At 38.7% G+C, this 12,840-nt stretch overlaps 1 protein-coding gene across 7 annotated transcripts in view; it reads left to right on the plus strand.

Moving 5' to 3' along the window:
* Positions 1-12,840, plus strand: part of VAPB (VAMP associated protein B and C) — a 40,370-nt gene that overhangs the window by 26,573 nt on the left and 957 nt on the right. Inside the window, exons 4-8 of one of the 7 annotated variants that reach the window (XR_010615434.1) lie at positions 1,099-1,179; positions 2,308-2,484; positions 4,168-5,676; positions 9,571-9,833; positions 12,047-12,826. Coding sequence is in view for 2 of the 7 variants with exons in the window: in XM_065691943.1 (XP_065548015.1) it covers positions 1,099-1,179; positions 2,308-2,484; positions 4,168-4,326 (417 nt within the window). In the remaining 5 variants the exon portion in view is untranslated. Of the gene's footprint in view, positions 1-1,098; positions 1,180-2,307; positions 2,552-4,167; positions 9,311-9,553; positions 12,827-12,840 lie in introns of those variants that run through there. The other 6 variants (XR_010615436.1, XR_010615433.1, XR_010615432.1 and 3 more) reach the window with 6 other exon arrangements.

A 12,840-nucleotide genomic window follows, 5' to 3' on the forward strand; every position in this document is an offset into this window, starting at 1 on the left:
CATTTTTTAGGACCTAGGTGGCCCTTCCAGTTTTCCAGGGCTCTACAGACCAATATGATTTCTTTGCCTGTACCACTTTATCAGCTGTTAGCTTTGTTAACACTCTCCATAGCTCTTCCTATTCTGGATAAACAGGTGAGACAAATTACTGGAGTACTATAAAGCTTTCAACACTTCACAGGCAGCCAAGGATCTCGAAATACAGCTCTGACTTCAGCCACAGAAGATCTGAAGTACGATTCTGCTATCTAGGATGAGTCAAATACTTGCTCAGGTTCCACAGGGGTTAGCCATAATTTGACACCTACTTGAGATATGCTGAGCAATACCATGCTACCAGAAGTATGGTCAAAGTGAAGAGAAGCATGTGAGAAATCCTAGATGTAAATGTGGATGCTTCTTGCTGTGTATCACTACTGTGAATCAGTCTTTTCAGTTCAGGGTTACAGCAGATGCTGAGCAAAGACTTATAACTTAATCCCTATTAAAAATATTGAAAGGGAGCTTGTTTATGGTAGACTCCCTAATTGAGGGGGAGAAAAGGATGAGAGGGGAAACTATAGTTTTCTATATGTAGCACATCTGTTATTATGTAGACAGTGCTCCTGAAAAATAAGGAGGTAGAAAACAAGGAGGGAGAAGAACAGCCCTTTAGTTCATACCAGTCAGGAAGAAAACCTCATGTGGAATTTGAAAAGCAAGAACTCTGCTGAACAAAGACTTCAGAACTAACACTTAGTGATTAAGGGTTTTGTTACCTTTCCCTTCCTTTATTGCCCCCCTCCTTTTTTCTTCCCCCCCTAAATCAGGACCATAGCTCCCCCTATCTATGCTCATTACTCTTACACAATTCCCAGTTCTCTCATAAATTACCCGTGGGTTTTTTTCTGACTACTTAGAATCTGTTTCCTTCATAGTATCTGGTCTTTCTTTGATACCACTCAGTTACATGTTTGAGTTTAATTTTTCATCATCTAATGGTAACATGATAGACACCTGTGGGGGTTTTGTAAGATGATGGTATTTATGTCACACTGCATTTTTCATCTGCCTTTATACTAATATGTTTAATATTAAATTCATAATAAATTATTCTAGTGGAAAGAAGCAAAACCAGAAGAACTCATGGATTCGAAACTTAGGTGTGTGTTTGAGCTACCCGCGGAAAATGATAAGCCTGTGAGTATTTCAAACTGCATATTGAGTGTTTTAACATAATACCACAATAAATCATGTAAAATGTTATGTTTACACAGACAGCTATATAAGCAAAAGACAGAACCCTCTGCTTCACTGCCTGGATGGCATCACCTTTTGGAAACACAATATAAACTATTTAAAAATCTTAGTGATGCTCAATGTAAGGAGCAGCTAATTTGAGCCATGCATGTACAACACTAGCACAAAGAAGTGTTTGAGGTGATCTGTTTTCATTTAGTGAAATATTGCAGGATAAAGAATATTCTTTTAAAAAATGAAAGATTGTGATTGGTCATAAAGCTGAGAGTTTATCCTGAAGCAGGTGTAACTGTCAGCAGTTATCCTGTCCAACACCCCTTTTTGCTTCCTTGATACAACACTGATTTTAGCAAGTAGATTGGTAGAAAGCTAGTAAGGAAGACATAACTGCAGTTAGGGGTTATGTTGCAATTAGCAGCTATAATATTGCAGGATCCTTTTTTGTTAGGTTAATGAATGCATTAATTTTTGATGGCAGTATGTAGTGTCAAATGTAGAACTGGTAATGGATTGAATACACTGAAAAATGTTTCTTAGTAGGTAGGTGCTGAAGGCACAGTTGTTCCACCTTGCACTGGGCAGCTTTTAATTCCAATTGTGCATTGTTATAATGTCAGTAAGATGGAGAGGTGACAGCTGTCTCTGGGGAGAGAACAGAGAGGAAACCACAGCACAGCAGGAGGGTAGCTCCTGGCAATCCCTGGTTCCTGAAGGAGCTGCTTTTGTTTGTGCCTGGGGAGGGGAAAGGTTAGGAGAGCACTAATACTCCATAAGCAGACCATGAGCAAGTAAGTTCCCACTCACATTGTATGACATGGTCGAAGGCTATTTCCTTTTCTATGTATGCAGGGAGTGAAAAGTCAAGTTCATTCTGTCTGCTGATCTGGTGTTTTTTGTGAAACAGAAATGGGAAGTAAAGGTTACAGGAAGAAACATGTTGTTTATTTCTTTTGATACAGGCACGTGTCAGGTGTGCAAAGACAATTTTACATGATTCTCCTCCTAAATATCAGGTGTGTGGTGTGGTGTTAACAACTAACCAAAAATCACTCTATCCTTTTTTAACAGCATGACATAGAAATAAATAAAATTGTATCCACAACTGCAACAAAGACAGATTCCTCTGTAATGTCTAAATCAATAAGTTCTTCTTTGGATGACACTGAAGTTAAGAAAATAATGGAAGACTATAAGAGGCTTCAAGTAGAAGTTCAGAGGTTACGGGAGGAGAATAAACAGTTTAAGGTAAAGATACTTCTTTATTTTTTTCCAGATTTACCCTTCTCCTGAAAAAGAAGCTTCCAACTTAAAGGTTTGGTTCCCTGACCTTGGCATGATATTCTAATATTCTAATGTAAATTAAAAGATAATTTAGGGTTTTCCTCTATAAACTGAGAGAAAGTGTTGAAATAAATGCTTCTTTGAAAGGGGGCGTCCAAGTCATGCAGTCAGAGAAACTGGTTGGATAGCAAACTAATTAATTCCTTCTCTTCTGTTTTCTTTTTCTACCTGTTTTCTTCAGTCTGAAGCAGGCATTCAGTGTTGGATTTGGCCCTGTTCTCTCAAACTGATGGGAGCTTGAGGGCACTGTTGTGCAAATACTGTTTTAGTAATTGCTCCTACAATACATCTATAATAAAATACAGTTAAAATGACCAAAGTGAGACAGATTATTAGGAAATATGCTTCCTAGCAAATCCAACACATTGCTCTGAAATCAAGTAAATGGGAAGCCTTTAACACCATGCTGAGAAACTCTTTTTACAGCAGTTTCATTTGTTGTAAATGCCTAGATCACAGATAACAGCACCAGTGAAAATTTGGAATTTGTGCCTACTGGAGCTCAGTGAAGGGAACTCTGTTCTGGCAGCATTGGTGCTGCTTAGCTTGGCTGATGCATAAAGAAATTCTTTAGACATTCGTAAACCAGTTTTGTTCTGCACATAGAATTAACAATGTATATGGCTGAGACATGACCACCTTGTATTCTTGACCCTTTAAATTCAAAAGTGAGAAACACTGACATATGCTGAGCCTTCAGAATTTCACTTATCTGACAATTTTTCAGGCTGCAATAACTTTTATTATAGTTTTATTATTTATTTTTTATGTATAGACCTGAGGCTTTTGCTTCAGTATCTTACGCTTTTGCACTATAATACTGTACCACATAAAGTCTAACACTAGTGCTTTGGCTGTATACAAGTTAGGGCACAAAAGTCTCATTTTGCTGTCTCCTAAAGTGCTCTCTGTGTGTGTAATGGAGTGTGCTAACACACAGCTGTGCTGCACAACATCTTGTGTTATGATGTTGTTTTATCTGTTGTCTCATATATCTCTAAATTGAGAGAGCTGTCAAACTCGTACCAAGAATATATCCTAATTACTGCCATTAGTTTCATGTGAAAATGTCAGCATTAATATGATGGGGGAAATAGATTGCCCTTCAAATGCTGATAAAATTTGCTTGTGACATCTAACTAGGCAAATGATGAACATAATTGGCTGAAAGTTGCGTATTTTTCACAATCAATTTTAGTTATACTGAAAAGCCTTTTCCCCAACAGTGCTGTATTTGATTACAGAGCAAAATAAGCACCTTCGTGCCATTCCCTCCATCATTGCTTTTGAAGATCTGGAGCTGTGCAGATTTTGGACAAGGCTTCCTCATTGTTTCCCCTGTTACCTTAGTCAACAGGAGAAAACTTCCAAGAGCATGTGGATTTTGCTCTGCTAGTCAAGTAGATACAGAATTCTTTTCCTACCTCGCTACCCTTTCCTTCTCAGGATTATTGAGGGAAATAGAATTCTAAATTGGCTGTAAATTAGCTTTCACCTGGTTTATTATGGCCACCTGAAATAAATATGATAAGGGAGAATATTTAAAGCTGTCTTTCAATAGGAAATAATCAATATCTCTTCCTTCAGGAAGAAGATGGACTGCGGATGAGGAAGATACCCCAGACAAACAACCCAATATCTGCTTCTGCAGCTGCTGTCAAGGATGAAGGGTTCAGCTCCAGACTACTTGCTTTGGTGGTTTTGTTCTTTGTCTTTGGTGTAATTATAGGAAAAATAGCCTTGTAGAGGCAGCATGCTGGAAATTGTAAATTGGTTTGATGGTTCTGCCATATCATTGGATTAAATTTATTCATAACAATGTTTAAAAAAAACTTAATGTATGACATCTCACAGGTCTTGCCTTTAAATTACCCCTGCACAAATACTATGTAACGTAATCTAGAAAGTTTCAAATGTACAGTGAGTGGATGAATGAAAGAGATTATGCTTCAGTGATGAAGGGGGGAGAAAATCACGATTTAACACTACAATGGAATATTGTATATGTCATTTTAAACATTCTTAGACCCTGGTACATGTTGCTGGATGACCTCTTTTTAAAAAAAAAAAAAAAAAAGAAAAAATAAAATAAAAAATAATAAAAAATTAAAAAAAAAAATAGAAAAAACTCTTCCTCCACTGCCGGAGCTGGCCCTATTGGATGTTTGGAGGTGGGTTAGGCAGGAGGTGTTGATAAACTTCTGTAAAATACATTAATCCACCATTCTGCTCATAAATTTAACAGTTTCTGTCAGTGTCTTCAACTCTGTGCAAGTTACCAATTTCTTGGCACTTAAATGAATCTTGAGAAACTGAAAAGAATTGTATGTGGCAATGCTGAGTGTGCTAGGCATCATTAAGAGGCATATATTGACTGGTATGACGCTCATTTGGAATAAAGGTCAATGCCTTGTTCTCATGAAGGGACCAAGCTACATTGCTGTTGGTTCATTTAGCTGAATGAAAATGTTATTCAGAGATGTTTAATGCATATTTAACTTATTTAATGTATTTCATCTCATGTTTCCTTATTGTCACAAAATTGACTAATACTATATGGTATGAAAAGGCACCTGTTTAAAGCCAGTGACTAGAACTAAAAATTTGCTGCTGTAGTGATGCGAGATTCTTCTGCCTCCTGGTGTTTTGGGCACTACACCATTGTTGGGAGTTTTGATTATCTGAGCATTGGAGAAACAGTGGTCAGGAAACTGGTTTTGTATGTAAATAAGTCTAGGGGGACAAAAACTATTAGTAGTAAAGTAGTCCTATGCCGTAAAAGACCAATCCTGTTTGACTATGTAGCATCTTAAAGAAAAAAAAAGGAGAAAAAAAAAAGAAAAGAAAAATTAAATAAAGCCCCCAAATTAATGTTTCCTTTGTTACTTTTGTCATGTTCTCACAGCTTTAGAGGGGGGGAGGAAACAGTATTCTCTGTCAACTTAGTTCGTGGCATAAGGAAAGCCTTGTTTGAGGATGATTTATTTTTCTTTCCAGCCTAATCTTAAAATCCATCCAAACCACCCCATCCTGAGCCTGATACACATAAATGTTGGTCAGTGTAACCGTCCTGACTGCTGAGGTACAAGGTAAAAGGTAACGTCCCATTTTTCAGTTTAGCTGGGTTCAGTAGTTAAGATGCTTAGTAACATGTTGAAAGTAAGGTTATCTTGTGCTAAGCATACTTTTACTGCAAAATACATACGCTCAATGTGTTGTAACACGTTGAACTTCAGTGGATGACAGCTCTTGGGCAGGTAAAATCCTGTATATTCTTAGATTAGGTCCAAAACCCATTGGTGACAAGTTTTAGTAGCATCTTTCATGGTTTTAAGGTAGGTCTTTTAGAAGCGACTTTCTTCATTCCTTCATTATTCCTGTGTTTTCTTGGGAAAGCTGTTTAGGCTGCAGCCTGTCTCCCACACTCATTGACCTTTATATTTGTTCCACTTGTGTCTCAAGGGTTTCCTGCTTTGCAAGTGCAAAGAAGCGACATTTTATGTCATGTTTAATAAGAAAATAGGAGGAAAATAATCTTACCGGTGTGTTCAGCTTATGAACACAACTCTGGCAGTACCTCCAGAAGGTTCAGCTGAAATGAGAGGTGTATCTTCAGCATTTTAAAATGCGAGTGCCTTGTCTGCTCAGGATGGAAGTGACAAAGCTATTCAAGTATGCCTCTAAAGGGCAGAGGAGATGGGAGATGAGCTGGAAAGAATGAAGCAGAGAGTTCAGTTTGACAAATTGGGCACAACTGATCAAGAAAAAGATGCCTTCTGGGCAGTAGAAGCTAAAGAGAACTTATACGTGAAACACTTTAAGAGAACCTTTTCAGAAAGACAAGGTTGTAAGTGATGTTGCAAAATTAGTTTTCATGGCTTTGATGAATGTATTTGAGAGAACCCGAACCAAAGGGAGTCAGAGCTATGCAGTATTTTTGAAGAGGCTGTTGTAAATATCTTGATATCACTGAAATGTGTTATCAGAAAAGCTGAATTCCTAACTTGCTTTAAACAAAAAGATACTGACTCCTTTGAGAGCCCTTTGTTCTGCTGCAAAACAGCCTCAGAAAAGTTTGGGGTTTTGAAAAAAAGGCTGTATGCAGGGTAAAGGGGGAAGATTGAAGCTTGGAACTGCTCTCTTGTGAGTACATCTGTAATAATGTTGCAGGGCAATTTTACACACACTGTTAGCAACCCCAGTGGACTTGGCTGGCACGGGCAGCTCCCAGCTGAAGGGGAAAGCCAGCAGTGTCCATTTTCCTTCCAGTGTTCAGTACTCAGTGATCTGTGGCAACTTGGAACTTTAAATCATTTGTGAGCAAAGTCATCCCTGTTTTTTGCACTCCAGGGTTATAAAGAGGTCTCAGAAAACACTCTCATGCTTTGCTAGATGCCTTACAAATGTGTGATCAAGGAGACCAACAAACAGAGGACTGTAGTTAAGGATCTGTTGGCAACAGCTGTAGCCTGCAGTTGGGCTGACCCCTGCTATCAGTCATAAACAAAACTCCTAAATTATCTGCTCATCTTTTGGAACTTAACAAAATTCTGAGGTCTTTCCTCACCGTTTCTGACACAGCTGACCAGACACTAGCACTGAATTGTTAGGGTAATGCTTTTGCCGAGCTTAAAATGACTGATGAGTGGAATCCTCAGTACGTATCTGGTCAACCAGATACTTATTTCATACACAGCAGAATGAAATCAAAAGATGTTTTTTCTTGTGAGGTTCCTAAAAAGCCAGTCTGTAGATAGATTACAGACCAGATTGGATGGATGTTCTAAACCCACCTGGATCTTTTTTAAGTTGTTCCTTACACAGTGACCCCAGAGCAAATGTTTTCATGAAGTATTCACAGAAAGTGAATTATTCTGGGGACATTGTGTATCTTCAGAAGTTATGCATGAAACGTAGAGTTTCTAAATAAGGTTGTCTGGTGTCCTTGTACAACACCAGATATTAGAAAACTAACTGATACATAACAGTACAAATCAATATATTCCTTAATCTAATTATTGTCCTTACTCTTATTTTAAGATGCCCAGTTGCATATACATTTATCATTCATTTTTGTAGGATCTGGTAGAGGCTGCTTAGGTAGTCTCCATTTTGTGGAGCTGTGTACTCCTGTCTGCACTCTCTGGCCAAATCTGGAATAAATAGATATCTAAAATGTCTTGAAGCCTCATATTGGGAAATGAATGCAGAATGGTTTCTACTATTTTTATGTAGTTATCCACATCTTAAAGCAAATATTCCATGCATGAATGATCATAACTATTGCTCTGCATTGGCACTTGTCAGCTGTGACTGCACAACTGCAACAATTGCATATGTAAGCCAAGCACCCAGCTTCAAGTTAGCATTGAATAGCCTTAGGGATTGAAGAGCAAGATAATGCCAGGTGTGTCACATTGAGAGGGATTGATGTACCAGAATGTAATTTTCTAAAAATACAGGATTGTGATAGCATGGTGGGGGTATTCCATGTCCTGAAATGTCCTTTTTTTTGTCCTGAAATGCTGTGAATGGGATGAAGTTGGAACCTCATTTTGCAAATGGCTGTAGTTTCTTCTCACCAGTAAACTATACAGTTTTTATTCACTGCACATGTAAAATTGCACTTCTAATTGTAATCTTGATTTAGCAGTCGGTGTATTTACATGGTGTGTATTTACATACACACAAAAATGGATTGTTAATGTCTTGAGATACTTGATGTTGCAGTTGCCTAATGAAAGAAAACTGTCATCCCTTTTCTTTAGCAAATGTGTATGACATTTTTATCTCTTCATCATAACACTTCCTTAATTCTCGGCACAGCAGTGACTTAACTGTAGTATTCTATGTTTTTGAAACTATACTTCTCTTGCTCTACATGATGTCCTGAAATGCCATATCCTGAGTTCTGTTTTCTATATAAAATAACTGAGAAACAACCACAACCAAAAATCCCTCTGTTTGAAATTAAAGAACATGTGAAACAAGCGTGCTGAACTTCATGTTTGTTGTGGCTGTGTTACAGCTGCAATAGTGCTTCACAGCAGCGCTGGAGCAGCCTGGGGTGGGAGAGCTGCTTTTTCATTGTTTGAAAATGGGTTAGATCCATAACCCAAATCCTCAAGTGAGCAAGCTGAGAAGGGACAGGTGGTGAGTGAATTTCAGTTACATACTTGAGATTTTTTTTTTTGAGCCAGAAACAGTAATATAAAAAAGAAGAAAGTAGTCTCTAGGGGAGTGAGATTAGTGCAGCGCTGTATGTGAAAGCTGCTATTCTTTGTAATCAGTTACATACCTACAAAATAATTTACTAATTAGAAAATACTCTTGTAAACCAATGTTTAGGCATTTTGCAAAGAAAGGCAAGTACTAAGCAAAGCTGGTTGCTTGTAGAGTGCAACCTAGCAGTTCTTTGGATACATGTCATAAATAGATGACAGTGGGATGCAATGCTGGTGTAAATCATCCGTTACTGTTAGATAAATAGTGGGATTTATTGTTCAAGCAGGGCAGTGCTGATCCTTTGACCATGTCCAATTAAGATTTCTTTATGTTATGCTGACAGCCTCGTGTATACTGACTCACTTTGTCTAATGGGTCAGTGCAAAAGTGACATTACTCATTGTGCTGTTATTAACTTCTGTTTTGATAAGCTTCAGAAGACAAAGTGATTGTGTGTTTCCACTACTCATATTTGCTTAACTATAAAATGTGTTTGTTTTATTAATGGGTTGATTTTTTTTTTTTTACTGGATAAATGTAGATTATTTTTTAAAATAACACAAGTACCAGCCAGAAATCTCTTTACCGTGTAACTCTCTGCTGAGCGTGCACTTGCGCCCTTCCACATGCCTGTGTACCTGTCATTTACTCCCAGTGGTTCTGTGGCATATTTGCTTTCACAGAACTGCTTTCACATTTGTATCTTGAATAGTAAATCTTTTAAAAACTTCACTAAACTCCCATGTAGATCTTTTTGTCTCCCAGTCTGGGTTTGTCCTGAAGCTTCTGCATGAATGAGAACTGCAACAAGGACCACTGAGTCTGTGAGTGCAGAAACAAGTCAGCTTTTCCTTGAAGCAAGCTTGAACTTTGGATCTTTCCTCCTATGATCTGTCATTAGAAAATGGCCTTTTCCAGATGGCAAAACAAAAGAAGTTAAGAAAACAAATGAATTAAGAAGAATTAATTGAAGCCGCATATTACAAGTTGACATTATACATCTGGCATTTGTTTATGTTTCTGCATCGGTACGTTTCATTCTTTTTTAATAAGTTCCTAATTTTGTGATTTCTCTTTCCAGCGTTTTGAAGTGCCCATGAAGAACTGAGGCACAGCCTGTAAGATTGTTCCCAGTTTAGCTGTACTTCATTTTTTTTAATCAAATCTTTTTCTTCAGTGGATAAACTCACAAGATTAGAAAAGCCTCTTGAATTCCCTCATGTTTGAGTTGGCAAAGTTCCCATACGCAATTATCCACACACAGCTACTTTTAAAAGACCTTTATGAAGCCTGCACAAAGTCAAGCACTCAGAAGTTAGGAAATGGCAAAACCAAGTTTGTGCACTGTTAATTTGGCCACTTTTTGTGAGTATGAGGCACTATCTGATCAAGCCTTCAGTGCTGGGTCAAGAAGAGAGCTAAGGCTGCCCAGAAATTCTCTAAAACTGCCCTGCTTTGTGTGCCTGACTTTTAAGTTCTCTTAAGATACGCATAATTAGGTTTTTAAGAGCTGAACTGTTGAACTTAAAAAATGTCATCATGGTATTAGGTGTAACCCATGTGTGTGTCAGTGTGGAATCCTTTATGTCCTGCTTGTGGACATCCGTTCTTGACCCGCGTATCTGATGTAGTAACTCTGAGCTGAAGCAGCAGTATTAGCTTTCACATTTCACTGGGAGGCCACACACAGGTGTGACTGGAGCCAAGAATTTTTGCTTCAGTTCTGAGCCCAAAACAGTGTTTCTGTGAAGGCTGCAGACTGTCCTGCCTAATTCTTTTGCTTGAGCTGTCAAATCTCACTCCATTCCCCCCCTCAGCCATTTGGTTTAATCCACGTCATCCTTGTTCTTTCCCTGCTCCTTGGCAAGGAAACTGATGTTCAGATGAGTGTCACTGAACGGCTTCTCTTCTCTGCTGCCTGTTTACTTTCCATCTCAGTCTCTTTGTTCCCATTACCCTTCCAGCCCTGCCTGTCCTGGACTCCTGGCTAGTGGAAGCGCTGGGTGGCTGCACCCAGGCTGGTTCCCAGCCCAGTAACCACTCACCTTCCTGCTTCCTCTTCAACAAATCTGTTCCTTCTTCTTCTTCACTCTGTGTAGAGTTTGAAGCAATGAAGTCTTGTCAGCCATCTCCTTTCTGTCTCCTTTCTGCTGTTCCAATGCAGGATATTTATAGTAAATAACAGGCTCGCATTCAGTGTGGATTGCTTATCAAATGAAGCGCTGGCTCAATGTTGTTAATATATCCAGAAGTGATTTAATTTGTGTGTGTGCGTGTGTTTTGTTTCAGTTTAAGAATTATTTAGGAAATCTAGAATCCAAACTACATTTTAAGGTGATTTAAATGGTGGGGATGAAGATGGCTATCCCATAGTCGGAACTAATGTTCATGGTCTGTGTCCCAGACCTGTTTTTCTAATGCAGTGTTAGACATGAAACATGAAGCTATTTGGATTTGTCTTGTTTATGTCAGATACTGGTAAATGAATCAAGAACTAGGAGTTGGAATCCTGATGGTTGAGTGAAGTATACAGCCATGCAGGCTGCTAACAGTGTAACTGGTACTTCAAAAGTCCATAGATGAGCAAATTTCTTGTCAAATCTGGTAGTGAAGAAATTAGATGGAAAACTGAACTAGATTTGGCAGGTTTTGAAGAGAAAGGTATTAAAGGGCCAAAAATCCAGTAATTTTGCCATTAAGAAGGGGAAGAGCTTTTGCTAACTGCCCACCCTGTTTCAGTGGTGAAATGAAGGAAAAAATTAGATGTAAAGTCATATAAAACAAGTAAGAAAAAGGGAAGCAGACAGCAATCAACTCAAAACGAGTTACGTTAAAAATTAACGAGGAAAGCAACAACCAAAGGAAAAGAAAACTATGGATTAGAGTGCTTGAGAGGCGGATAAAAAGCCAAAGTTCAGAGGAAATCTTTGTGGTAGGATAAGGACCATTGCTAGATGCAGGTGATGCTAGTGCTAGTGATGGTTTAAGAGGACTGGAAAAGTGATGTCATTCATTAGCAATGTTCAATATTAAAAATGAACACATTTAAGTTCAGTAGGTGTAGAAACCTTGTATCAGTATCTCCTAAGGGTGGTCTGTCGCCTGCTGATGGGGAGGAATGCATAGGGGACAGGATGGCCCATGCACAGTTTTTGGCCAGCTTGGCACCCAGGGAAGAGGTGAAAAAGGAGATGGGGTGAATGAAGGCACAGTGTAAGTCATCTGATTCTTTGTTTTTCAGCTTTCTTTTGGATTAGAGGGAACTGAGTGTACCGTACCCTCCCCCCCACCCCCCCGCAAAGCTTGGTGTTCTCTGACAATCACATTTCAAAAGTGGGCATTCAAGGAGAGCTATAATGCAATGGGGAAGCTCATGGAAGGGTTCTGCTGGGACCCGACATGATTCAGTGGTTCCAGATCACTGCTGAAAACATACAAAATCCCTACTGATAAAATGTTAATGTGACAAAAATACCCATACTGAGGCCCAGAGTAAGAGCTTCACACGTGTTCCAGCGCAGTCCCAGGGTAAAAGACTAATGAGTAAGAATGTGTTCTTGTCTTTAATTACTGTTAGCAGTAAGTGATTATACTTGTGTATGTCTCAGCTGTGAGGGTTGGGAATTTTGAATGCAGTTTGGGTATTTACATTTTAAAAGAGAAGCTGAGTAATTGGAATGGATGCAAAACAACAAAAAAAGAGGTTCAGAAGTGACTGGTGGAGTGTGAAAATGCCTTAGAGAGGCTGAGAGAGAACTCAGATGGCTGAGTTTAGCTACCAGAATTGAGAATGTCTTGATTACAGTGCACAAGTACCTTCACGGGGAGAAACTACTGAACACTGCAGCTCTCTGATCTTAAAAAGAGCAACACAACACCAAGCACTGACTGGCAGTGGGAGCCAGGCGAATTCCAATTGGAAAAAGGCACAAATTCTTAAAGAGAGAATAACTGTGTAATTTAGGAATGTTTCTTCAAAAAACTGTGAACAGAACAATAAAAGTTACGATATTTATGCAAATAGCTTTTTCATGG

This window comes from Lathamus discolor, chromosome 11, assembly GCF_037157495.1.
Source record: "Lathamus discolor isolate bLatDis1 chromosome 11, bLatDis1.hap1, whole genome shotgun sequence".
Taxonomy (NCBI): domain Eukaryota; kingdom Metazoa; phylum Chordata; class Aves; order Psittaciformes; family Psittacidae; genus Lathamus; species Lathamus discolor.